This window comes from Aaosphaeria arxii, assembly GCF_010015735.1.
Source record: "Aaosphaeria arxii CBS 175.79 unplaced genomic scaffold BU24scaffold_1, whole genome shotgun sequence".
Taxonomy (NCBI): Eukaryota; Fungi; Ascomycota; class Dothideomycetes; order Pleosporales; genus Aaosphaeria; species Aaosphaeria arxii.
Genome location: NW_022983474.1, coordinates 306 through 26,085, shown reverse-complemented (window position 1 = coordinate 26,085; position 25,780 = coordinate 306). Strand labels below are relative to the sequence as shown.

At 46.6% G+C, this 25,780-nt stretch overlaps 8 protein-coding genes across 8 annotated transcripts; 4 read left to right on the top strand and 4 right to left on the bottom strand.

Moving 5' to 3' along the window:
- The first annotated feature begins 152 nt into the window (after window positions 1-152).
- BU24DRAFT_416056 (alkanesulfonate monooxygenase) lies at window positions 153-1,669 on the top strand. The gene has a single exon (XM_033526353.1). The coding sequence runs from the start codon at window positions 185-187 to the stop codon at window positions 1,511-1,513; it is 1,329 nt and encodes a 442-aa protein (XP_033388684.1). The 5' UTR covers window positions 153-184; the 3' UTR covers window positions 1,514-1,669.
- A 122-nt stretch (window positions 1,670-1,791) lies between these two features.
- Window positions 1,792-3,134, bottom strand: BU24DRAFT_469138 (uncharacterized protein; the record flags this gene model as incomplete). Its single annotated transcript, XM_033532589.1, has 3 exons — window positions 1,792-1,831; window positions 1,874-2,686; window positions 3,112-3,134. 3 exons carry the CDS (start codon window positions 3,132-3,134, stop codon window positions 1,792-1,794), a joined length of 876 nt encoding a protein of 291 aa, XP_033388683.1.
- A 1,105-nt stretch (window positions 3,135-4,239) lies between these two features.
- BU24DRAFT_403463 (uncharacterized protein) lies at window positions 4,240-5,502 on the bottom strand (the record flags this gene model as incomplete). The annotated part of the gene is made up of 1 exon (XM_033525568.1): window positions 4,240-5,502. The coding sequence occupies one exon, from the start codon at window positions 5,500-5,502 to the stop codon at window positions 4,240-4,242; it is 1,263 nt and encodes a 420-aa protein (XP_033388682.1).
- A 1,218-nt stretch (window positions 5,503-6,720) lies between these two features.
- On the top strand, window positions 6,721-8,354 carry BU24DRAFT_469135 (folylpolyglutamate synthase; the record flags this gene model as incomplete). The annotated part of the gene is made up of 5 exons (XM_033532588.1): window positions 6,721-6,753; window positions 6,802-6,978; window positions 7,025-7,905; window positions 7,952-8,109; window positions 8,158-8,354. The coding sequence occupies 5 exons, from the start codon at window positions 6,721-6,723 to the stop codon at window positions 8,352-8,354; spliced, it is 1,446 nt and encodes a 481-aa protein (XP_033388681.1).
- Window positions 8,355-8,374: 20 nt separating this feature from the next.
- Window positions 8,375-10,384, bottom strand: BU24DRAFT_360745 (acetylcholinesterase precursor). The gene is made up of 4 exons (XM_033524124.1): window positions 10,066-10,384; window positions 9,597-9,994; window positions 8,595-9,535; window positions 8,375-8,531 (listed from the first exon to the last, which is right to left on the bottom strand). Exons 1-4 carry the CDS (start codon window positions 10,368-10,370, stop codon window positions 8,460-8,462), a joined length of 1,716 nt encoding a protein of 571 aa, XP_033388680.1. The 5' UTR covers window positions 10,371-10,384; the 3' UTR covers window positions 8,375-8,459.
- Window positions 10,385-11,223: 839 nt separating this feature from the next.
- BU24DRAFT_360743 (uncharacterized protein) lies at window positions 11,224-12,744 on the top strand. Its single transcript, XM_033524123.1, has 5 exons — window positions 11,224-11,481; window positions 11,533-11,968; window positions 12,022-12,072; window positions 12,124-12,255; window positions 12,308-12,744. The coding sequence occupies exons 1-5, from the start codon at window positions 11,455-11,457 to the stop codon at window positions 12,715-12,717; spliced, it is 1,056 nt and encodes a 351-aa protein (XP_033388679.1). The 5' UTR covers window positions 11,224-11,454; the 3' UTR covers window positions 12,718-12,744.
- Window positions 12,745-14,744: 2,000 nt separating this feature from the next.
- On the top strand, window positions 14,745-16,461 carry BU24DRAFT_445593 (carbohydrate-binding module family 35 protein; the record flags this gene model as incomplete). Its single annotated transcript, XM_033530715.1, has 2 exons — window positions 14,745-15,201; window positions 15,257-16,461. The coding sequence occupies 2 exons, from the start codon at window positions 14,745-14,747 to the stop codon at window positions 16,459-16,461; spliced, it is 1,662 nt and encodes a 553-aa protein (XP_033388678.1).
- Window positions 16,462-23,779: 7,318 nt separating this feature from the next.
- BU24DRAFT_416053 (NAD(P)-binding protein) lies at window positions 23,780-25,312 on the bottom strand. The gene is made up of 3 exons (XM_033526352.1): window positions 24,963-25,312; window positions 24,480-24,896; window positions 23,780-24,424 (listed from the first exon to the last, which is right to left on the bottom strand). The coding sequence occupies exons 1-3, from the start codon at window positions 24,996-24,998 to the stop codon at window positions 23,900-23,902; spliced, it is 978 nt and encodes a 325-aa protein (XP_033388677.1). The 5' UTR covers window positions 24,999-25,312; the 3' UTR covers window positions 23,780-23,899.
- Window positions 25,313-25,780: the final 468 nt, after the last annotated feature.

Here is a 25,780-nt window from a genome sequence, read left to right as displayed (position 1 = left end):
GCTGCAGCTATTATTGGATAAGGAAACTTGAATTGCGCAATTCAAGGGGTCAGATGTCGTGCGTGCGAGTATTTGTAAGATTACATATCTGACTAGCAGGCTTTGGGCTTTAAATCTAGCAATACCTCTGTTTATTCCGATTTAAACTATCTCCCTTCTTATCTTCTCAATAGTGATCAAAATAATGTCTGAAAAAAGACAGCTTCACCTTACAGCCTTTATGCGGCCGGTAAGCTTGCACACTGGGGCATGGCGTTATCCAGGTTCTTATCCCGACGCAAATTTCAATCTGAAGCATATCAAATCATTCATCCAAAAGCTTGAAGCAGCCAAGTTCGATGCTTTCTTTATGGCAGATCACTTGGCTGTTCTCAATATGCCCTTGGAAGCTTTAAAACGGAGTCACACAGTTACGTCGTTTGAGCCCTTTACGTTGCTCTCCGCATTATCGCAAGTAACCGAGAGGATTGGTCTGGCTGCGACAGCCTCAACAACCTATGACGAGCCATATCATATTGCACGTCGATTCGCATCCCTGGATCATCTAAGCGAGGGCAGGGCAGCGTGGAACATCGTCACGACGGGTAATCCAGAATCGTCGAAGAATTTTGGCCTCGATGAACATGTGCAGCATGCAGACCGTTACAAACGCGCACGCGAGTTCTACGATGTTGTAACAGGACTATGGGATAGCTTTGCGGATGACGCCTTTATTCGCGATAGAGAAAGCGGGACCTACTTTGACCCCGAGAAGCTCCATGTATTGGATCATAAAGGAGAGAACCTCAAAGTGAAGGGACCATTGAACATAGCACGTCCCATTCAAGGTTGGCCAGTTATAGTCCAGGCAGGCCAATCGGATCCTGGGAGGCAGCTGGCTGCTGAGACAGCAGAAGCAGTGTTCTGTTCACCACGTGACATTGCGGCTGGGAAAGCTCTATATGCGGACATCAAAGGGCGCGCAGTAGCGGCAGGTCGGAATAGAGACCATCTCAAAATCTTGCCAGCCGCGTTGATTATTGTCGGCGATACTGTGCAGGAAGCTAAGGAAAAACGATTGAGGGTCGACAGCTTTGTGCACTATGATAGCGCCATCGCCTCGTTGTCAATCGCACTCGGTACCGATGCTTCAAAGTTTGATCCGGATGGTCCACTACCAGAAAACCTCCCGGAAACAAATGCGAGCAAAACCAGTCAAGAAGGAGTCATCGGGCTTGCCAGAGATGAGGGCCTGACAGTAAGACAACTTGCGGGGCGTTATGGCGGCTATTCAGGACTCGCGTTTGTAGGAACCCCCGACAGTATTGCGGACGAGCTGGAGCGTTGGTTGGTGGAAGAAGCTGCAGACGGTTTCACTGTAGTATTTCCATTTGTTCCCGAGGGGCTGGATGATGTCACACAACGTCTGGTGCCGGTTCTTCAGAAGCGCGGCCTTTTCCGTTCTGATTACACTGGATCTACTCTACGGGAGCACCTGGGGCTTCCTAGACCAAATAATCGCTTCTTTTCATAGGTTTCGCGTAGCTATTACATGCAACATAGTTCATTATGAAGACTCATTGTAACCGTTACAATGACAATTTATGAGCTAGGGATATTCATGTCGTAAATCCAAATCCAGAACCAACAGAGAAATCACTGTGCGCGCCTCCAAATATCTTGTAAATCCATCATGGTGGGCATTGCAAAAGTAGACTTGTTCTTAGCTCTCTGTTATAGATTTTCAATATTTATTGAAGTAACAGAAACCTATTTGCTTTTCTTTCTCTACTCTCTTCTAAACATGATAATTCAGAATGCTGGTCCATTGAGCACAACATCACCCCTAACACTGTCGGCCACCAGCGCATTCTTTGCATTTTGCAGATCAAACCCCTGCCCAACTGTACGATCGTAAATGACGGTTTGGCGTGTGAACTGAACGAACGTGTTGGAAAGATCAAGACCAAGCTGGTTGTTCTTCTCAATGAGGCCTAATTGCGCTTTGCGAAATGCGAATACAGATGTGTTGTCATTGCAAAGCCAGAACTTCAGGACCGCGTTGACGGTTGGGTGATTGAGACCGCCATAGTAAGGCCGGGAATCAAGATCGGCAATCGGCGTGTGTATGCTCAGATTGTAGATAGACCCACTCGGCAAAGCATCAAGTAAGGTGTTTGCAATTGCATCGGCGAATGTAGCATTGTTGAATACTATGGTGTTGGCATTTGCAGCGGCGCCGAAGGCCCAAAAGAAGGCATGGAAAGGCGTCGTCGGCTTCTTTGTGCATTTCGTTTGAACTGCCCTGAACGTCTCATACGCGTAGAGACTGAGTGTCACAGGCAGGTCGTTGAACGACAATCCGTCCGGGCCAATCACTGACGCGGTATAGTTATTTACAGGTGGCAGTCGAAATGCTACCTCGGAACGGCTGTAAAGCTCAGTGATATCCTGATGACCAACGAAACTGGGTGACAAGGCAGGAACTGAAGTGTTTATCCCGTAAGCCGAGTCAAAGACAAGATCTTGAATGTACGTGAGCGGCTGATCCTCAGTATCTGGGGCATTCCATGCTTTTTGTCCATGAACGATAGTGTGGTGGTACAAGTATTCCGCTTGGGTCAGTCCTGGCCTTCTTCGACTCGTGGCCAGTTGCTTGGGGAAAGAGTTTGGCCAAGAGCCTTTGACAAGCTGAGCATAGCAGAGGCTGAAAATTGAGCAGCAAATCAATAGGCACTTCGGAAACGATGTAAGAGGTGCCATTTTTTAATCGAGATCGTTAAGTAAAATAAACCTATACTAGTGTAAACTACTTCCACCGTAGAAATAAATAGTGAATGATTTCCTCCACTTGCCGAACTACCCACATCCCGAGACCTTTAGTTACAAGGACACTACCGGGGTACAAGGGGTAGCCATGAACGGCCTAGACACATCTCTCCATTCTATCATAGAATATCCGTTGATCCCCTTGTATTCATCGTCCCCTACGTATCAAGCTACAGTATAGCCGAGGTGCTGCCTCTTATCTAATCTAACCTATTACCAGCCTAGTAGCACTCCTATCGGACTGGAAGCGTCTGATGCTGATGTTAGTTATTCATAACCCCGGCCTACTCCGTTCCGACTTACGATAATGGAGCAACTCTAGGCATGGGAACATCTTGCACTTCCCAGGCCGAAGAACTGCATCGCCTTGTAGGGATTATGTATCTATGACATGCAATATAGTTCAGCATAAAGCCTCATTTGAAGTCTTACAATGACTGATGATGACCTGCGAAGAGATATTCCATTGTAAGTTCGACTCCGGAACCAACAAGCAATTCGGTGTGCGTGCCTGCAATACTTGGATTGCGGATTCATTATGCTAGCATTGCAAGCTTTCATCTATTCCTATCAATGCTGGCTGTCGAAGATGCTGCATGTAGTAAAGGTTTGTCAAAATAGACATATTATTATATTCAGGAACTACGACATCGTGATTAATTCTATGATAGCAGAACACGTTAGGGAGCGATTGTCCTAGCAGACGACGAAAAGCATAAGTTGACTGCTATTGTGCTGCAGCCGATCTTCGAGACGCCTTACCAATCTTATCTTTCATTTATATTCAAAGAAGTTGAACATGTAGGATTCGTTTACTCATCTGTCTGTTCTCTTTACAAAGTTCTTGACAATGTTCTGGCCAAATATTTGCAGGAATGCAATATGCTGTCCAGAGTAATGGAAGTAGTTGAATAGTAGTATGGCCGGCCCAGCAGATCGATGGAACACTAGGCATACTGAACACTATATGGATATTGAGTGTTCAATCATGTCATTGAACCTGTCTGCTCACACGTGAAAAAGACTTCTTCAGCAGTTCACACTCTATATAGTATTGTTGTTGCTCCATCCAATTTATTGTATATGATGCAAGATGTGCCGAAGGGGGAATTTTCTGATGAGGGCATCATAAATATTAGACGCGAGACTGGCGGAGTGATAGGTTATACTTTAAAATTCTGAAAACAAATGACACATTAATTGAATTCGATCACCGAAAGCAAGGGGTGAGGTAAGAAAAACCGGCTAGATCAATCTAGGTGAATGTATAACTGGACGCAAGGGTTGATATTATTGATTGTCATGATTACTGAAATTTTATAAAGAATATGTGTTCAGTTCATGTAAACGATGTCTAAACAACAGGACGTTCAATATCAAATGTATAATGTGGCATCCTTGGTATGATATTTGTGGCTACTTCCAATATCTCTAGTTGTGATAATTGCAATCTGCAGTTTCATCTTCTGAGGTGGCCTCTACCGTCGGGCTTTTCCAATTAGATGGCTGGTGCAAGGTTGTGGCATAACTGGGCTCATCGTTCTCATTGTTTCGCCATGTCGAAGGATCAGGAGCAAACCTCACCCTTGGTGTCCGTTTCGGGATATGGTGAGAAGTGTTTGGCCGTGTTGTGAGAGACGTCATAGCAGTAATCGATGTGCTGGGGCTGCTCGACGCGCAGTCATCACAGAAAGCGGGTTCTGCACATCCATGGCAACAAGCATGGAACCATCCGGCTCTATTAGAAGGCCTGGAAGAACCTCTGTATTTACTACATAGATCCGGTAGTGTAGCAGAAGTGTGCACCGAATCTTGAGTATTTGCCGACTCATATGGATCTGGCCTTGATTGACCGTAAGGCGTTCTAGGAAAGTTCGGCCGGTTGGGTTGGTAGTGTTTTGCTTTGCATTCAAGTCGGCTGCAGGTTTCATTCGAATAATTCAGAATCGTTCCGTTTTCCCGTTGCGCGAGGTGCTTCCCGGATAAGCCATCCACGGAGAGATACATTGGCTCAACGATTCGACATCGGATTGGACAAGACTCTGACGATTTTCGGGGCAAGCGTGCTGAGTCGCAATTGTGCGAACATCGCACTATTGCCTCTGATGGTAAATATTCACGCCTGTAGATTCTAGTCTTGCATCCTGGATCGCGCATCGAACCTGTAGAGGTGCTTCGTAGAAGATTTGCAGTACGGCCGGTGTTGAAGAAATGTGCCTCCCTTTCAAGGTGCCATGGAGAAGAGCCATAGTTTCGAGTCCCTAGATCTGAAATAATGTTTATTTGCGGTGGACCGAATCGTTGATGATACAATCTCCATTCTGCGCGGCTGCACATGACAGCTGTTGGGCAGGTCTCAAAGAAGCGCGTGACCAAATATTGGATGACCCTATTCCGCACCTCCTTCAGATGATCATGCCGGTCATCCCTACAAATACATACGAGACTCTTTCCTCGATCCACATAATGTGGCTTCTTCAACTTGATCGATATTTTTCCCGAAGATTGAAAGTAGTTGTGTAAATGTCGCTCTAGCTCTGTATCATCGACCGGATACCAGCGCTCGTGAGAATGAGGGTTCCAGCAGTGACAAAGTCTATCACGCGCTTTGCTCGTGTAGTGAATATATCGTGCACTGCTTGGTTGTGTGTCCTTTTTACGGACAAGCAGTATGCTTTGGTAAAATAAAGGCATGATAGTTGTGGTGAATTGAGATGAATGTTAGTCTTCGTCCCGGGGTATATTTATTAATGTTCACAAATGCGAACCGAGTTGACCCTGTATCTGTGTCTCGAACATCTCAAACACCTTCGTCAAGTGCATGCACATGGGTCGCGCGTCGTTCTTTCACAATCACACGTCTGTTCACCGTGCCACTTCCGTGTGCGAGATTAACCATTTGTTTCTAAGACTAAAATAGCGCTTCACTATTAATTGTACTCTACTCTCACACAAACCTTTGCAAGACTCCTCTCGAATTTCGCGGGATTGAAAGGTGATTATTGAGCCAGCAGCTTGATTTATAGATGCGCAAACACGCGCTCGTCAGGTGTTGTTAACACGGACTTTGCCTCCTGATAGCTTCGAGTATCTTCTATACCTAGAGTAGCTATCTAAGAGTGTCTTGTAGCCAGTAAACAGTCTAAACATCTCGCAAATGCACTGTTGTGGGCATACAATACTAGCAGGGAGCCAGACCAACGTCCCAACCCTCTGTACATATTTTATGCCAAACTTGTCCCACAAAGACATCAGATATAAGCGCAAGTCGATGTCCTATGCTTTAATTTTAATTAAACAAATGCAAGTGTTGCGTATATGCAGTGCCCTCGCTTGCCAGGAACCCACGAGTTGCGCAAGTGTGTGCTTAGGCAAGAGGTGGAAAAACCGGACTCTTCTTTCATGAGGAGCCTGCCCGCGATAGACAAAGCACGACATACCCAAGTAGGACACCAAGTTGAGTGTTGTTGATGGCGAAATTATCAAGGCTGTGGCACCTTTTTGGAGATATGTTGGTTATAGCTTATTCAAGTTGGCTTTTACAACCCCACCTAAGCTTGGTAACCTCCCCCCAAAATCTTAAGCTAAGATTATTGGATTGGCCCTTTGAAAACGTTATGCCTTTATGTGAGATATTGCTGGTTTGTTGGACAGAGATCTTGACGGAAGTTCCTGAATATCCCCTAAGCTCACTTGTAGGGTCATAAATGCAAACTCTGAGCGTTGACTATATCTAAAGTCTTTATTTATTGCCGATAGATGTATTTAATCGAAATTACTGCACAGTCGGATAACATGGAGTGTTGGAGCGGGATCACGTAGTGGCACGCGATTTTGTCAATGCGACCCGGCGTCTATGACTCTTTCGAGCTATTGCTTGACGAAGTATTTACTAAGATAATGAATGAAATCATGCAGTTACGAACGATCGATAGAAGCTATGAGGTACGCGATGATGATTCCCGTACTGTTTGACTTCCTAACTGAACGCAGAATGCTATCCGCATCCTCCAAAGTCGACGTCGTCTGAAAAGGCCCAGCGTAAGACTAGGAAGCGATATCCGCGGGTTGACTTTGACACAAATTCCTGATACGTTAGGAAATCCCAATCTCATGGGAACTCCAAGCATTGTGGGGACGAAACAATGGCTCCATCAGTTGGGCTACTCAGTATGTATGCAGAAGTAGCCTCTTGGACGATATTGACGAAGGGAAGACTACCGATGTGGACCGCATCAACATCATTCATGTTGCAGGAACGAAAGGCAAAGGGAGTACATGTGCATTCATTGAGTCTTTCCTCCGAGTCTCGGGAAAAAGAAACGGATTTCCACGGAAGACTGGCCTTTACACTTCGCCACATCTGATTTACCCTCAAGAGAGGATCCGTATCAATTTTCGACCTCTTGGAAGAGATCCTTTTGCAAAGTACTTCTTTGAAGTGTGGGATGCTTTGACAACCAGTGAGGGCCATTCCCGAACTCTGCCTCGTTATCTCCAGCTCATTGCTCTCGTGTCATTGCATGCATTTATCAAGGAAGATGTCCAAGCGGCCATCATTGAGGCCCATCATGGCGGAGAGTATGACGCGACCAACGTGATCGAGCATCCTGTCGCGACTGTCATTACTGCGCTCGGAATGGACCACGTCAAGCAACTGGGCCCCACGATCGAGAATATTGCCTGGCACAAGGCAGGAATTCTCAAGAGCGGATCTCATGCATTCGCATCTCCACAAGAGCCCCCCGCTGCTGCAGTCATTCAGGACCGAGCATCTGAGAAAAGTATTCATGTCCAGTTCATCACTAACGATTCTTCCCTGCCGGCAAACGCACTTCAGTTGAAACCAGATGTTCAGCGCACGAATTGTTCAGTTGCACTCGCTGCCGTCCGTCATTTCCTTGAAGTAAAGAGCAACCAAGGAGCTGCGCCCTTATCGCCCTTCGACATAGCTCAGGGCATAAGTCAATTCTCCTGGCCAGGACGATTTCAAGTAGTTCGTGAAGGAGTATTCACCTGGTTTCTAGATGGTGCACATAATGAAATGAGTATCAGGAAGGCTGCACAATGGTTCATTGAGAGCTCTCAGGAGCAGAGGTACTTTGCCACAGTAAACGTTGTTGCCATTCATTGACTTGTCTAGGTCATCAGTTCCGCGAATCTTGATTTTTAGTCAGGTTTCGGAGCAAAGAGATGCCGAAAGCGTGCTTGAGCGACTCGCGAAAGACCTAGGTATCGGTCAGATTGATCATGCCATCTTTACTGTTTACAATCCAAGAGAGGCTATCGAGTCAGCAACTGGTCAGCTTTCATTTTGAACACTGAAAATGTCTGCTCATTTTTATGTAGCTATATCTGCTAGATCAGAAGATGTTACGCATGAAGCATTCACCAAGACTTGGAAAAAGTTCCATAAGGATTCTTGTGTTCAATTTGAACCCAACATCCAGTCAGCCTTGGCCTCTGCAAGAAAGCTAGGAGCTAAGGCAGGCGGCATGCACGCACTTGTTACCGGGAGTCAACACCTTGTTGGAAGCGCACTTTAGTTACTAGAGAAACCTCTTTTCACATAAGTATCTAGCTAGTGTTTGTTTCTTTTATATACAATGGATTATCGAGTATCTTTTCAAATATAATGTTGACTATTAAAGCTAGAGGATTGCTTGCAGCAGCGCCTGGACAGATTGGAGAACTGGATACGCAGGAAGCCGAGGCTTATACACCTATACTGCTGTTAGCGTTGTTGTTTGACTAGACCGATTGCCCACGTATGGAAGCTGACTTACGGACTGGCATCGCTGGTTGTAGTCTGCTGTTGACCCGACCTCGATAGCAAGCTCATTTCCGGGCACACCGAGTTTACCAACAGGGCCTTTTTCAGGCGTGACCTTGTCCCAACCAGGTCCGGCGGCCGGATTTTTGATCCACGAGACAAACCAATCATTCTGGAAATCAGCGAGTGCCTGTTGCTCGGGTGTCACCCCCTGCATGGCTTCAAAGCACTCATTGCCACCCAGGAAGAAAGGTATCTCAGTGCCGTGCGTGGGTGCGTCCACGGGAAGACCGTAGACGTTAGGGTAATTTCCAAAAAAGCGGTATGTCCAAGTATCTTGTGTAGAGCTTCTCAGGTCTTGGAGGTAATCCACAGGGCAGAAAAACCTGGCATCGCCGTATTGGGCACCGCTCATTGCAGAGACAGAGGCAAAATCAGAAATATTGTAGGCAGCTTCGAGATCATCTTTCGGAATCTGTGCGACATCGGCTTCAAAGGTGCTGAGCCATGCTGTAAAGTCTGTATTGATACCGCCATAGACAAGGCTGAAAAGCGCGCCCTCCAAGTTAGAATTGCCTGTAAGTAGCGGCACATGGGATGCATAATTTCCAGCCGCGAAGCGGGACTCGTAATTTCGGTAACGTGTTTTATCATCGACTGCCGGGGTAAACCATGTGTTGTATGTCGAGTTGAAGTTTGTGGTTTGGAAGGTTAAGAAGTCTACCTCGCGCAAACAGGCAAGCTGCCCAACGCCAGTCGGACATCCGACCTCCGCTGCTACGATATCGAGTGCCTCGTTCGTAGGAGCTACAGCAGGTCCCGACTTGGCATTGGCAGCCATCTGTACAGCACCGGCAAGGAACGTGTTGGGATGATTCCAGAGGTAATGGTCAACTTGGACTGCACCAGAAGAGTGACCTCCAAACACAATATGATTTGGGTCTCCACCAAATGCTGTAGAATGTGAGTATAGTACGACATTTGAAATTGTCGGATTGGAGTCGCCACGGCTTACCAGCAATATTGTCGTGAATCCATTCCAAAGCTTTGTCGACATCAAGAATACCAAAATTTTGAGACTCAGAGTTGCCAGCTAATTCGGCTGAACTAGGATATGCGTATATGCTCTCGCGCGTATTGAAGCTGACAAAAATGACACCTTTACGAGCGAAGTTGTTTCCCTGGAATTGAGGATTGCTGCTCGACCCTGTGACCATTGCTCCGCCATACATGTAAACAAATACTGGAAGCTTAGAGCCTGACGAGGGGGCCCAAATGTTGAGATTCAGGCAATCCTCGCTTTGCTGGGAGAACAGTGTCCCACTAATAGCCTGAGGACATGTCGGGCCATATTGAGATGCATTGAACACGGTGCCTGGTTGAGCTTTAGGGACATTCTGAGGTGCTTTCCATCTGTTTCTTTGTGAGAAAAATTCTGGATTCAGATTGTGTCTACTGCTTTTCAAGAGCAGATGAACACATACCGGTTTTGTCCTCCTGTTGTATCAGCAAATGGTATACCAAGAAAGACCGAGTTTTCATGCGTGTCTCTGAAGCCTTCTATCACAGCCTGAGGCAAAGTCACTCTCAACTTGGAATCTGCGGCTGGAGGAGCAGGAGGCGATCTCGGGGGAACGGGAGGTCCACTGGGGGAAGCGGGAGGGCCATTGGGTGGTGCAGGAGGCCCATTGGGTGCAGCGGGAGAACCACTTGGAGCTACAATGTATCTGCATTCAGCACCAATGCCAATGCCAATGCTCACGCTGATCAGCCCATACAGTAGTCTCATGGCCGCGATGTATAAAATGCAAAGTGACAGGCAGAAACGGAAATTTAGAGGTGATGATCACTTTAAACGGGCCAGCAGTTCAATAGAATCACGTGGGAGCCACGTGGGTCCTGGCCCAAATGTTTTGACCTCCTATCGAGAATATTGCTGGACCATGAAGGGCAAAGGCGAGTATGTCGGGGATACTACGGTAGAGCTCGGCACAATAAAAAGGGAGAAAAGGGCCGCTTGATAGGTTTTCTGAAAATGGCATATCTAGTGTCTTTGCGCAGTTGCGCTTGTGGCGCACAGACGAACATGACTCTTTTGTTATTTAAGGGAGGTCGTTGAATAGTAGAAAATATAGTAGCTAGTGAACGTGAGTAGTAGACTGTGCTTCCGTCACAGAGTGTTAGATGATGATAGTACTTTCTTCCTGAGATAAGCAGAGCAAAACCAGGTAATCTTATACATTGGTCACTCAGGACGCCTTAAGGATTGCATGTTCTCGCGTCTTCTCCTGCATGGGATTCCCTCCTCAGATAAAACCCATACAAGAAAAGCTCCTTACACTTGACTAAGACGAAATACGGGAGAGCCCCGTCAAACTAATAGATCTAACAACTCGGATATGTTGCATAGTTTCGTGATGTGGGAACGAGAGTGGAGTCGGGCCGATGATGCCCTGAATTCGTTGATATACTAATCTGACCGAACCAATGAATAGCAACTGTACGGATTTTGGAACCCAAGAAGTATCGCTAAGGCATTAAGTCTCTCGTGTTGAACCCTCAACCTTGTAGTCGCTAATATGTGAGGTGCATGACGGGTCTGAACTTTACTTTATGCCTCGCCACTCAACCTATTAACGTTCATTTCTTGACAGCACCGAGGTTGCGAATCTTCGCATCCTTACCGACTGGAAGGATCAACGGTTTGTCAGAAGCCTCATAAGGTGGGTATGTAAAGCTGGCACATGTACGCCATGAGAACCCCTGTTGTTGATCTCAATCCTTCTGCTTTTCCCACCCTGTCCTGCAAATGGGAAGATTTGCACCCCGAACACCGCATTGAGTTGCCATCGTAACCTTGAAGGTTCACAATCATGGCAAATTCAGGCCTCGGTCAAGTGGTAAGAACAGAATATTCTCGTCCTCACGGCTATCGCTGAACAAAATTGCAGGTTTCCTGGTACATTTGTACAATTGCTGCAGTGCCGTTTGTCGGCCTCCGCATGCACACGCGATGGACACGGTTCGGCGGGCTTGCGATCGAGGATTACCTTATCATTTTGGCATTGCTCTGCCTCATCGGCGACTTGGTCATTCAACAACACATGTGGAATCTAGGTCTTGGGAACATGGCGACAATCACTCCTGCACACTTTAAGGAATTGATGCAGATGATAGTTCCCGGATCGATTCTTTATGTATCATCTCTATGGGCAGTCAAGTTTGCTCTCGTGCTTCTGTACAAACGCCTTGCTTTCCCGGGCTCGAAATTGATTCTTCTCTACAACATAGCGCTCGGAGGCTTAGTAGCCACATATCTGGTCATCTTTTTCGACATAATCTTCCAATGTTACCCGCACGATAAACGCTGGTCAACAGACCCTAAATGTAGGTCATCATACTCCTCGGGTTTGTCAACACCGATAACTAAACTTGAATAGATCAATGTGATAAAAAGGCATCTAATATAAACTTCTGGATAACTATATTATGTATGATGGTACCGCATCCGTAACACACTCTCGCTAACGAAGGACACTTAGTCAACATATTCAGTGACATCATCATCATGTGCCTACCGATTTCGATGGTTCTAAGACTTCAAATGAAACCCAAGCAAAAGCTTGCTGTCGCTGGTGTATTTGCGCTCGGTTTATTTGTCATTATATCCAGCAGTAAGCACCTTCATCTCACGTTTGTTTAGCATACGTACTAATGGAAACGTAGTCATTCGAGCCTACTATTCCTCTCGTAATGAAACAATGCTGACCTGTACTGTCTCTATGGTAGAGACTACTATCGCCATCATTGTGTCCTGTTTACCTGCGCTGCGTGCCATGATTTTAGGCAACACACAGCACGACACAAGCAGCTATGGGAAGCACTATGAGCTATCATCAGCGCGCAGAAGGACTAATGACAATCGCATGAACCTCCATATGTCAGGTGGTTTACAAACTCAGAGAACGAAGAACAATCCCCACGGATCGGAAGACTCCCTTGTAACAGGCAAGCTATCAGTAACATCTGGCCTTGGGGTCTTGCCCGAACCAAACGATAAGGGTTTTACTGAAACGAACGTCCAACCTGTCAATCAACTAGAAAACGGAGCAGGGAGCTCCAAGTCTATAGCTTAGATCAATGGTAATGAAAATTTAGTGAAGTTTTGTAGTATCCAGGTAATCTTTGCACTGCACATGAACCCATGAATGTTTCGATTCAAAGCACGAGAGTTATGAAGAACAGGCATGTAGGCGTATTGAAAGATCTAGGCGAATTCCAAGAAAGCAAGAAGCTAAGTGATAAGCTTGTAGATACCGAGTGTTCTCTTCCTGTGCAGAACGCATTCCGACATTTCGACGAATAGCGCCCGGAAAATGCTACAACTAGTGTTTGGCATATACTTGAGTCGTCTACCCGAAAGGATCTAACATATTCGTGAACACACTTCGATATTTATATGGCACGCACTTGTCAAGAGTGTAATCAATAATGTCAAGCATGAATAAGTTTATCTTAGCATTGTTCTACTTTTGATCTGCTTGTGGACCACCATGCAATAACCCTAACAGCCGGAAATGAACCTGCGCGATACCCTTTGCTGCTATAAGCTCTATAGAACTGCCTGAGGTCTGTGGCCACTCGCCCTCAGAATCTACTTGCCCGGTCTCTTAAAGACGGCCTAGTCGGTGCAAGTATAGAAATTTCGTGTGCCGAGAAGCATCTCGTGTTCGAGCTACCTGCAACGACCTTGAACATGAATGGAATAGGCCTTGAAGGTCAAGATGTTTCACTAGCTCCTGGATCTGAGGCCTTCCCACTATTGATAGAAGCCGCTACAAAGCATGTTGTGACCAAAACCTTTACTTGGCATAATCTCTGCCACTGCATATATAGGATAAATATCTACTAGACTATGTTTCGGGGGATGGGATATTTATAATGGCGCATCTTGTATTAAAAAGGTTATTGCTGACTATCAGTATCACGCCGTATCATCTGGTTTGAGAAGCGTCATTAACAGTCCCATTATCTACAGTTGCTTGCAGAGAGGAAGGTCTATTAATTGGCTGCTAGAATAGTAAAGCACTTAGAACCGTTTGCAGTGAACCGCCTAGGGACTGTTTACAAAGATATCCTCTATATACAAGATACATCCTTTGTATAATAGCTTGCACTTCAGTTTGATAGTATTAGGGTTTTATCTCTTGTAGAATCAGAGTAGTAAAGTTAGGGAACCATATCATTCATATACGAACTATAGAAGATCAAAGGAAGGTGTTTTGAGAGAAAGATCAGCCTACGGTTGATTCTCCAAGCTTCTATAGTTATTCCCTGCTACATTGGATACCGTTACAATTGTGGAATTCTTTCGTATCTGCAATCAATGCTTCTTCCTTGAAAAATCTACTCACATGACTAAAACTAGAAATTGACGGCACTGAAACCGAACGGTGCATGGTCAATTAATGGCAAGTTCCTGACGTTTGTGAGTGCTTCTGGAGGGGCGATTGACCAGCTGATTCTGTATTTGGCCTAGCAACCCAATCTATAGACACGGGGTAATACCCTTCCGATGCGCTCCGATGCGCCCAGAATTGAAGGACTAAGGTAATATCGACTTCATTCGGTATTCCTCCGATTCAAGCACAACAGACATGCGTCCTTATTCGTGCATTAATAGTCCTCAAATTTGCTTCACTAAACCAAGCTTGATATTACTTTCCCTATCGACTGATATACAGTCATGCTCAACCTCTCTATGTTGATCAATGCCTGTCATCCGAATAGGTTGGACTCAGCTTTTCTGCTTCTTCCATGATCCGACTTTGAGCTTTGTTAAAGATGCAAGTTGTTAATCTCTAATAACCGCTGTCGGATTTCTCAACTCATCAGATGTTGATTGTGCTAATGCAGTTTCCATGTGCTAACTAACATTGGTGCTACCTATGTGAAATCATAGCGTAGGGTTTATTTTCCCTACACAGGGATCGAAGACATTCGTACACAGGGATCATTAGTCTCTCCGTTGACCCCGCTATGTTGTCGATATTAGTTTCATCAATGACGGTTTGTATAAATTAGGATACGCAAGTATCGTTCATTGCCTACTACTCTTCGTACCATTCCCACATCACATCTATCAATACGTCAATGAAACAATATGCAATTACTAGGACTGGCTTTCGTCCTATTATCAGGCACGCAAAATATTCATGCTCAGTCATTTCCGAAAACCCCTCTATTAGGGTGGAATTCCTATAATTATCTTGCTTGCTCTCCTAACAGCACTACAATCGAAGCTGCTATCAAATCTCTCTCTGACCTCGGCTTTGTAGAGTCTGGCTACAAGTACTTCCAACTCGATTGCGGTTGGGCTTCGAGAGATGGACAGCGCAATCAAACTAGTGGCGCACTCGCAATTGATACTCAAAGATTTCCGAATGGCTTACAGCCATTGAGTAATTTAGCGCGATCGAAGGGAATGAAATGGTCAATGTATTCAGATGCAGGGACGAGAATGTGCGATACAGAGGTTCCAAGCCCCGTACTAGGATCCCTCGGGCACGAAGCAGCAGATGCAGCTCTCTTCAAGAGCCTTAACACCGAATATGTTAAATGTTTGTCCTCCTATTAAATCCAATGCTGCTAATTGTTGCTAAATTGATTAACTAGATGATAATTGCTACGTTGACGGACCATCATCAACCCAGAATGCGCCCAAGGATCCAAGGACCGACTTTGTGACAAGGTTCCGAGTTATGTGGGATCACCTACAGAAAGTTGGAATTTACGGTATGCTTATTTGCCAATGGGGTGTCCCACTTTCAACATCATCTGGACTAGATGGGCCTTCCAAATGGACCGGAGGGATCTCTACATCATTTCGCTTGTCGGATGACATAGCCCAAGGGTGGGAAAACGTTTACCGCATCTACAACCAAGCTATACACATTGCGCGTTCTGGTACCATCGGGCCTGGGCACGTTGTTGATGCAGACATGCTCGAGGTGGGGAACAAGGGTATGACCTTCGACGAGCAAGCGACCCATTTTGCTAGCTGGGCCATGCTGAAATCTGCTCTCATGATCTCAACCAACCCTACCACGCTTACACCCGAAACAATCAAGATGCTTCAAAACAAAGATCTCATTTCGATCAACCAAGACCCATCTGTGAAGCCCATTCAACTTCAACAGCGTTGGAGGTCCGATCGAGATCTCTGGGCTGGTGATTTATCAAATGGAGATCGTGCAGTCTTGCTTGTCGATCTTAGCAACACCGAACGTACATTGACGCTGCACCTATCTGATATTGGAATCCAGTCTGCAACTATAAAAGATCTGTGGAATGGTGAGACTGTAGACAGCGCTACCTCGTTCTCAAAAGCAGTAAAAGCTCGGGGATCGGCACCGCTACGTCTTTCGAATATTGTGTACATGAAGGCAGCAAAGACAGAGTATAGAAATATCTCAGCATCAAGTGGGGTACTTTCTTCAGGTTCGAATATACAGCCATGCTCCGGCTGTCTATCTGGTAGCAAGGTCGGCAATCTGGGAGGTTCTAACAACGGCCGGCTGATATTGACTGGTCTCAAAACGTCTCAGGCTACCCAACCCGTGGCCTTCGACTATATCAATTGCGAGATTGGTTACCTCGGCGGCAGTAATAATGAGCGTCTGGCATCTATCAGTGTAAACGGCCGCTCTGCACAGGTTGTAAGCTTTCCGCTGAGTGGCTATAACTGGGAGGTAGATGTTTATCGAGGTTTCAAAGTTGAATTATCAGGATTCAACACATCCGGACCTAACAATATTACAGTATCTGGCGTTGGCACAAGCTGGGCTCCTGACCTAGACCAAGTTGGACTTATTGTATAGTTGCATCGGACCTGTTGTAACTTGGTAGTAGCAAGCGTCCTACTAGATACCTACAGTTACGTTACTGTGCAGAAATTGCAAATCAAAATTGTGTAGTGAATGAAATCTAGAACACGTACTATTATTAAGTTCTCGGTCAGAGAATCATCAGAATTACAGGGACGTACAGAGTCAGCCTTTGGATGCCGTCTTGCGCACATCAATTCAACACCGAGACAAACAGGAGAGGTACAGACAGGTTTAGATAATCATGGTGTATCTTCGCAAGAGCAAATATAGGAAAGTATGCTTGTATATCCAACTCAGTACTGTATGCTAAATATCAATCTCCCAGCTTTGCGTAGTCTCATGCTTATACTTAGTTTGTTCCGATTCATGCTAGTCCGGCTGTACTTTAGAAGACCCTAAGTTGTTCCACCTCGTGACCTAAGCAGCTCTATTGATACAGTCCAAGAAGCCTTTAACTATCTGGCAGTATCTAGCAACGGCTCCATGAATAATTGTCGATCCGAAGTCAGCCCGCTATATCAATTAACAAAGATAAAAGTGCACAGTATGTTCCCCCACCCTAGCATGCCATATATTATCTTTACGTGAATTTCCTGATAGTAATACACATTGGCAATAATTCTTCTACTCGATGGCAGTGAAATTTCATGATTGATACTGGAGGTAGCTTATTTGCAAGGCTATTGGTTACTCTATATAGCTTTCGCCTCCCCTAGGCACGAAAGCCTTGTGTACACTATCTGCTTTGAAGCAAACCAAAAGACACCCCATGCTGCTGCGACCCAACATACTCTAACCCAAAATATACAAAATATACCAACTTGGATCACTTTCTACAAGGACTTGCAACGCGATTGACTATGAATACTCTCGAGGGAGATGAAAGTTGAGGCGTTCTTAGACAGGCCTCAGCCTGATTCCAATCAGTCTCAATCGTCTATCACGCTGTTATTTGTGCAGCACAATAGTAGAATAGAGTCGTAATTGGATGATTATGGTATGTAGTATTTACCATTGAATAACGTCATGCTGATGCACATTCGAAAGTCCCTCACGGGATAGCCGTTCTCCCCACGTTCGAACGAAGCCTTCGGGATTTGTCTACCTTTTCAAATCCGTCCTCAAAGTGATCCAGGGATACGCAGCCTCGTAATGGAAGGCGATGAAGACTTTGTATAGTTGGCGGATTGGCGTTATAACCGACCTCTGGTAGCTTGCATTGTCATTATAGCGAATGTTGGCCTACTTCTCCATGGAGCTATATCAGGTTTCGTCGGAGGTGTCGGTCATCTCATAAGAGGCGATTCTACCAAGGTCATGCGCTACAATACTGCATATTATACTCTTATCAACGTAATGAGCACATTGTTACTTAGCGCAAGTAATTATACAATGCAGGTGCTGAATTCACGTACCTGGAAAGAGGTAGACTTTGCCCACGCTAGACAAGGCTGGGCGGAGATTGGAGTTGTGAGCCTCAGAAAGCTCGGTTTTAGGAGCCGGAGAAGACGGCTTCCTTGGTATTATTATTATTATTACTAGATTACTAGAGGACTTATAAGTCCTAGGCTTGCCGCCCCTTCTAGATTATCCTATCCTATTTGTAGTGGAGAAAACTAAAGTACAGCAAAACTCCCTCCTATCTCCCATTTGGCTTCCCTTTCTTATTAATGGGTTACCACCTTCTGCGTGTGCTTCACTGTTGTACCGACATTTTAACGCCCTTGGGCAGCTGACTGATTTCAGCCAGGGTCAATTTCCTCATCTCCTTCCTCCCCTCCTTCCTCTCCCCTTCCCCTTACCATCTCCCCCATGTGTTTCCTCATCCATGAGAATTGCATGAGTGGTAGGTGTTCTAGCATCCAGATTGCTACCTTTCGTGGGTGCCCGTTCAGCCATGCTTTTGCGTCGCTTGTCCCTGTATCGTTTTCCAGCTGATGGCGTTGTTCTGCGAGGAGCCTACAAAATGCCAAATAGTGTCGGACCGTGCCAATCTCTCCGCATTCACACTCTGGATTAGCTTCTGGTACACCTCTTTGGTGCAAGAAGGCCGGGAGCCCTATGGCTCCTGTTCTGGCTTGCACTAGGATTGCGGCCTGGGCCTTGCTGAGCCCCTGATACCGTCTTATGTACTCCTTGTGCTGTGGAGCTGAGAGTGCGAATAGCGATCTTATACCTCTGAGTTTTTCCCACTCCTGAGAAATCTGTGTGTCCCGGGCAGAGTTAGCAAGCTGCTTAGCAGCTTGTGCTCTCTCTTTCTTGGTCTTTTGTTGTATTTCCGGTTCTACCCTGAGTAGGTCTCTTGTTATTGTTTCCCTGGCATGGTGTAGGTATTCTTCCCGCACACCTACCTGTCTCCTGCGTGGTGTGCCGCTCAGCCTTTCGCATCTCCTTTGGATTCTCTGCCTTAGCTTTTGGAAGGTTTCTATAGTGCTTTTCTCCATTGCGCCGGCCGTGAATGCGATATATTTCCTCTTGGCATATATTGATATCTCTTCTATCTCTGTTTCCCATCTCAGAACCGTTACTCGTGTGGCTCGGTATGCCCCAGCCACTGCCCGGAGTATCTTATTCTGTGCTGAGTTGAGCTTCTGTATTAGTGCTTGCCTTAGTTTGCCTTGTGGCATCCAGCATTCACTGCCATACATCATCGCTGGGCGGGCCATAGCTACATATAAGTGCCTGGCTTTTTGCAGGGTGGCGCCCCATGTTGAGGCTGTGATTCTTCGGATTGCTGCCTCAGCTCTTGCTGCTTTGGCGACAGCGTTATGGACGTGGGCTTTCCAGTTTAGCTTCCGATCTACCATAACCCCGAGAATCCTCATGTGTTGTTCTGGTTCTCCTGCTAGGGATGCAATATTTGGCATTCGCCTCTGTTCTGCATTTATCCTCTTGTTTCCTGTAAAATGCATAACCTTGTACTTTTCCGGAGCAAACTTAGCGCCGTGCCTAGCTGCCCATGCAACGCATCGGTTATGGTCTTCTTCTATGTCTCTACACGTCAACTTCGTGGAGTTGTGTATGGAGATCAGGTATGTGTCGTCTGCATATCCTACTGCCTCCGTTCTTTGCATTCCTTCAAGAAGATTTGCTGTGAAGAACAGGAACAGGATGGGTGAGATTGTACTGCCTTGTGGTATTCCGCATTGGGTTGGTTCTACTGGGCTCTCGTATCCAGGGATAGAGATAGATGTGCTCCTTCCTGTCAGGAAGGATAGGACGAAGTCTGTTATCCATCTTGGTATTTTCCTTTCGCGTAGGTTGTGGATGAGCCTTTCGTGGTGCACCTTATCGAAGGCGCCTGCCATATCCAGGGAGAGTACCGTTGCCACCTTGCCATTTTCCCATGCTGTCTGGATTGTCTCTATGATGTATCTCAGAGCCATGTTTGTAGAGCATCCTGCTCTAGCCATTTGGTTCTCTGGAAGTAGTGTGTGTGTCCTAGAGGCTTCACTAATCTTTCGTGCAATGACTGCCTCTAGGACCTTGCCAACACATGATAACAGTGCTATGGGTCTCCATCCTTTTGGGTTGGAGGGATCCTTCCCTGGTTTCTGGAGCATTATTGTCTGTGCTTCTCTAAATTTTGCTGGATGGTACCCCGCATTTATGCATGCCTGGAAGATCCGTTGTAGGTGTGGCATTAGTTGTTCGAGACATTGTTTAATGCAACGGTTCGGGATAGAGTCAGGCCCTGGTGCCTTGTCGTTTGGGAGTTTCTTGACTACTGTGCTTATCTCTTCCTCCGTGATTACTTGTTCTATTTGTACCGGCTCTGGGTATGTTGCGCCTGGGATGTCTGATACTTTCGCCGGTTCCGGCGGTGGAAACATTACTCTCCTAAGTACCTCTGTTTTCTGCAAGTTTGTCTGGAAGGTTTCTTCTCCAATTTTTAGGTCGGGCATTAGTGGTGGGGGGATAGGTTCGCTTGCGCCTTTAGCCCATTTTGCTATGTTCCACATTGTCATGGTGTCTTGGGTCCTGTCATGAGTAAGAGTCCTCCATGCCTTCATAGATTCCTCTCTTGTGATTTTCTTTTGCTGCCTCCTACATTCCTTCCAGTATTCCCATGCTTCTTCTGTTCTGTACACTCTGGCATCTCTGAACGCTCGGCGTGTCTGCGCTCTCGCCCCCTGTACCACCGGATGGCTTTTTGGGTCTGGGGGTCGGTATTTTCGGTATGGGGTGTATTTGTTTCTGCAGTCCTGTAGGGCATAGAGTAGGGTCTTTATATCCTGGTCAATCTCTTCTTTATTTGCTGGCAGGTGATCTTGATCCTGAAGTTGGATCTTTAGGTGTTCCCTAAACTCTTTCCATTTCGTGTCTTTCCAGAGCCATCTGCCCTTATCTTCCTTTTCTATTGTTATGTTGATATCTGTGTGTATTGGTAGATGGTCGGAGTCTACATGCATCCCTGTCGGTTGACATGCTATAATCCGGTTGCTAACCTGTGCTGTGGCTAAGGTAAGGTCTATTGTTGTTCCTTCTATATCTTGCTTTTTTCTTTTCCATGTCTTTAGTCCTCTTAGTGTATGTAGATATAGGGTTCCTTGGCATCGCGCATGCAGTTCCCGGGCTACTAATTCTTCGCGTATTACTGATTCTCCGCCCCACCATTGGTGGTGCAGGTTGAGATCTCCTGTGATAACATGCTCTCCTGGAAGCTCAATGCCTTCAAGTATCTCGTCTGCTGTCATGGTGGTGTGTTGGTTGTATATGTTGTGTATGTGAATTACTCCTATCGTTGTCTGTATGTGTAGGACCATCTTGAGTCCACTGAGGATAGTGTAACTCCATTCCGATCTAGGAATGCTCTTGTGGATGTATGCCATCACTCTGTATCCCGCTGTTTCTGGGATGATGGTGTAGTACCCTGGGTGTGTTGGGGGCTTTCCATCTAGGGTCCCCTGGTGGGGTTCCTGTATAGTGACAATGTCTGCCTTCCCTTCTTCTAGTAGTATCTTGTGTGTTTCTCTTTTCCTTTGGGTGTTTGCCTGTAGTATTCGTATGTGCTCGGCATTTCTCATTGGGTGCTGGGCATGGGCTGTTGTATTGGCGTTTGTGACTGTGTTGTGATTGGTGCGCTTGTTGGCGGCATACTAGCTCTTATAGAGCGAAAAATATCTCTCTGGCCACGTTCTGGCTGAATGGTTTTTGCTCTGTTAACCGCCCCTAGGGGTCGGCCTGGCCTCCTCTTTAGGATTCCTCCTGCTGGTGCTTTGTGGTTTTGCACTGTCTGCCATTGAAACTCCCCTTCTTTGCCTTTCTCCCTTGCCGCAGCCTCCATTGGTGCTGGGATCATCTGCTGTGCAGGCGTTGATGAGAGCCACCTGGCTCCCTTCGCTCGAAGCCCCTGCAGGTAGGTCCTCCTCTGTACTCTCTTGGTACATTGTGGTGCCCACGCTGCGTGTTTCATGCCGCAGTTCACGCACTTCTCTTCTGTCCTGTCTGACTCTTGTAGAGTACAGTCACGGATATTGTGCTGCCCTGCACATTTGCCACACGCTGGTTTATTTGTGCACCTGTTTCCTGTGTGACCATATTGGTAGCACTGGAAGCATTGCATGATCGCCCACGCGTGGTCCCATGGCTCAGTGCTGTGGAGGACCCCTCTGATCACTACTCCTCGCTGTAGCAGTGTCTGAGCAGCTTCCCTGTCTCGGATCTCCAACACGAGTGTGGAGTGTTTCTTTTCTCCTTTTTGTATTGCTTTCAGGTTCTTCCACCATGCTTTGGCGAGCCTGATCCCTGGGACTATCTTATTGTTCTCTCTTTCCAGCTCCTGGATTGCCCCCTCCTGGATATCCGGCCCCTGAACTGCCGCTGCGTGTACCTGTATCGGGTACAGCCTCTGGACCAATTTTGCGCCCTGGATCACCTCTGCCACATCTGTTGCTTTTGTGATTTGTTTTGCGGCCGTGGCGTCTGTGGTAGTGAGAATGAGTCCCTCCCGGACCTTTCTCGCCGCTACTACATTGGACCACGCTCCGCCTCTTCCTTGGATCTTCTCTACTATTTCTCCTGGTGCGGTTTCCTGGATGTGTCTCTGGACCTCCGGTTCGGTGATCTTCAGGGTTATTGACCTATCCTGGGTGTCCTGGGAGCTCCTGGTATCCATGTTTACTCCCTGGTTTGGTATTCCGCTTGCTACTGCGGCCCAGCTTCTCGGTTGGCTGGGTGCCTGGTTCTGTTTCTGTAGGATCTCTGTGATCCTCTTGAAGCCCTGCTGGATGTCCCTCTGGACACCCATAAGCCCTTCCTCTTTTCTTGTTTCCTTTCTGTTAATGATTTCTAGTTCTTTACTAACCTCTCTTAGGATTCTACTTGTTCCCTCCTCTACCGCCTTCATTATCTCCTGTTTATCTTTTCCCTTATGACCCTGGGAAATTATGTCAGCTGCCATTTTTTGTAGTTTCTGCATGAATTTGTTGATTCCGCTCTTATTCTTTTCTTTTTCACCTGTTTGAGGTGTGGCAGGCTTGATAATGCCTTCCATCGTGTCTGTGTCGGGCTTAGCCCTTTCTCCTTCTTGGCGCGCACTGGCCATCTCTCCTGTAAAATTCTTTGCGCTTCTTCGCGAGGAGATCAGAATTTCACCTGGTGATGCTGCCACTACCACGCTTGCCTGTGCGGCTGCACTGGAGAGTATTGGTTCTGGCGATGTTCTGATTGTTTTGGTGTGCTTTTGGCTTGTGTTGGGCTCGGATTGGCGAAGATCCAATCTGCAGCCAGTTAAGTCGTCTCTTTCGGCTTCCTTGGTATATGCTTGGTATCTCATCAGTCACCCTGCATTTATTGTAAACTATCTATCTTACCTCCCCTGTCTTTGCTACCGTGCCTACGTTGAGAAAGCTACATTGCAGCTATAGTTCCCGTTTACAGCGCATCTGCGTTCCTATATAAAATACAAATTACAGGCCCGTAAAGTCCTAGGAACTGCTCCAACTCCATAGCAGCCCGGGAAGGAGCTATTGGCATCATTCAGAATACTACAACATGGGGCAATACCCACAAATCAGGTTATTCTTCTTTGTCTGTGGACCTGTTCTATGTGTTACTGCGGACATGACTACTCTAGACTTCTCTATAGGCAGGAGGTCAAGCTCCATAATCACGACGTTAAAGCTTTACTACAACTTTGGAGTCGATTGTGCTCCCAGATTTACATCTATGTCAATACTATTTTAAGCATGTAATGCTTGTCGGAATTAGAGGCAGAATTTATGCTTGGATTAGTTATGCTGTAGCCAACATAACTCTTTAACATTTATTACATCAAAGTGTTACAACCTGTACTACAGTGTAATCAGTCACAATAGTTTATTATAGCACAGTCTGTTACTCGTGCTGATGTAGTGCACTAGGATGCTAATAAACGGATAATAGTACAGACAATTGCATTGTTCAAGCGAACCCGTACTCGATGGGATTAGACAGTTAAGCTATAGTCGGGAAGCTCCTCAGGTTGCCAATGCAGAATACCTCTCCAATTTCCCGTAAGGGGTCCCTTCAAGTCGTCCTCCAAGTTTGTCGGTCGCAGCTTCAAGCGTTCGCTCCAGTCCCCAAGAGGCCGAAAGTCGCCTACTCCGTTCCCTTTCGCGTCCCGACTGTAAAAGATTGCCTGCACCTGAGCAGCTAGACCCCGGTTCTTACCTTCTTTGGCCTCCATCTCGGCCTGGGGAAGTACCTCCTCTGACCTGACGTGGGTAACTTCGAATTTCTCGCCCAGAATGTTCTCCACCGTAGCCAGAATCTCGTTCTGCGTGGTGGTATAAGAGAATATGTGGATGTACTGGTTCTTTGCTTCCTCGAATTGCTCTACGTTGGTGAGGAGCGCGTAGAAAGCCTTTCCGGCGAGTTCGCGGAGGCCAGCAGAAAAGGGTACATCGCCGCCGTTGTAGATTTGGGCTTTCTTGTTCTTCAGGTCGAAGCCGAGAAGACCATCAACCACACACTGGGGCGAATGTTAGCAGGGCGTTGCAAAGAGAGAGGGAGAATGAGGGGCGTACAAAGTCAGTCCAGGGGTTACACAGCAAGGCTGTCCAGCTCATCTTGTCTTGTGTCTTCTCCAGATACTTGACAATGGATCGTTTCTTCTTCGTTATCGCCACGACCTCGGCAAATTCTGGATAATAAGACCGGACGCCATATTCGGAGGGAAAGAATCGCTTTACCCCCGACTTCACGGCAGCGTCAATGATGCGTTCGTGAGGCACCTTGGCCTCTGGTGGAAGCAGGTCAATGACCACATCCTGCCCGCGGAGAACCTGCTCAAGTGATGCAGAGCTGAAGTCGGTGTAGGCTACTTTTAAAGAGTCTGGAAACTTGCTATCCGACCCTTCTCTTGTGACGGCTGTGACCTTCAATGGGGAGTCCTCCTGCGCAGAGAAATGATCCAGGAGTACAGCTCCCAAATTTCCACTGGCCTGAAACATCCAATTTCAGCTTCCGTACTACGTTAGAGCCACAGACACGAGAATCATAGCACTTACGCCGAGAATTGCAACAGTCTTGACCGGTGCAGCCATTTGTTATGTTGGAAGTATCTTGGTTCACTGGTCTGATGGGACGTTCGTTCTGCTGAAATATCAGCTGGTTCCAATTCTTGCCGCTTCTGCTTCTTTTCCTTTCAGGTGGTCAAACTTATGAACGTGAATGGAAGTTGTTCTGCAGACGATATGGGCGGCACCCCGCCCGAAACTATAGCGCAAAGTACCCACCCCAAGGTACCCACAAGTTAGTGTCCTGACCCCACAGTGCGCTACTCGAGCGAGCCCTGCAATGATGGTCAGAGTGCTTTGAAAAGTGCTATACAGTGCAAACCAATTCAGCTTGGCTGCCCTCATGTCTTAGGGAAGAATTCATGTCACAAACCGTGCGAAGTATACGGCGTACAGCAAGCCACCCAACAGCGCTAGTCCGAGGTTGTTCAATCACCCCACTGCGCACTTGGACTCCCCACTGGCCTTAAGACTAGGACTCCCCACCCTACCATTTGCCCACCCAGATGCGGCCTACCGACAGTTTGAAGACTAAGACTCACATGGTGGATAGCGGCATGCTCGGTAAAGAGGCCGAGATTGCCTACTATATAGAGCATAACATGACAGAACAGGGTCAGCAGCAAGATCGTAGAATCGATACATCAGACAAATATTTCAACTTTATATTTTTGGGGAAATATAGGCTCGCTTGATGTGCTAAACAGCTTTAAATAGCACGCAAGTGATGTAGTGCCTTTCATAATCCAAGGAAAAGATCTTCTATCGTCCTCTTCTGTAACGATAGGTAACTTACTACACAAGGTAAG

Coding starts and splice junctions, on each gene's coding strand:
- BU24DRAFT_416056 (XM_033526353.1), top strand. CDS start 185: ATGTCTGAAAAAAGACAGCTTCACCTTACAGCCTTTATGCGGCCGGTA.
- BU24DRAFT_360745 (XM_033524124.1), bottom strand. CDS start 10,370: ATGAGACTACTGTATGGGCTGATCAGCGTGAGCATTGGCATTGGCATT. Junction 9,995..10,065: donor ACAACAGGAGGACAAAACCG/GTATGTGTTCAT, acceptor ACAAAGAAACAG/ATGGAAAGCACCTCAGAATG. Junction 8,532..8,594: donor ACAACCAGCGATGCCAGTCC/GTAAGTCAGCTT, acceptor ACAGCAGTATAG/GTGTATAAGCCTCGGCTTCC.
- BU24DRAFT_360743 (XM_033524123.1), top strand. CDS start 11,455: ATGGCAAATTCAGGCCTCGGTCAAGTG. Junction 12,073..12,123: donor CTTCTGGATAACTATATTAT/GTATGATGGTAC, acceptor AAGGACACTTAG/TCAACATATTCAGTGACATC. Junction 12,256..12,307: donor ATTTGTCATTATATCCAGCA/GTAAGCACCTTC, acceptor ATGGAAACGTAG/TCATTCGAGCCTACTATTCC.
- BU24DRAFT_416053 (XM_033526352.1), bottom strand. CDS start 24,998: ATGGCTGCACCGGTCAAGACTGTTGCAATTCTCGGC. Junction 24,897..24,962: donor AGACTGTTGCAATTCTCGGC/GTAAGTGCTATG, acceptor TGGATGTTTCAG/GCCAGTGGAAATTTGGGAGC. Junction 24,425..24,479: donor GTAACCCCTGGACTGACTTT/GTACGCCCCTCA, acceptor CATTCGCCCCAG/TGTGTGGTTGATGGTCTTCT.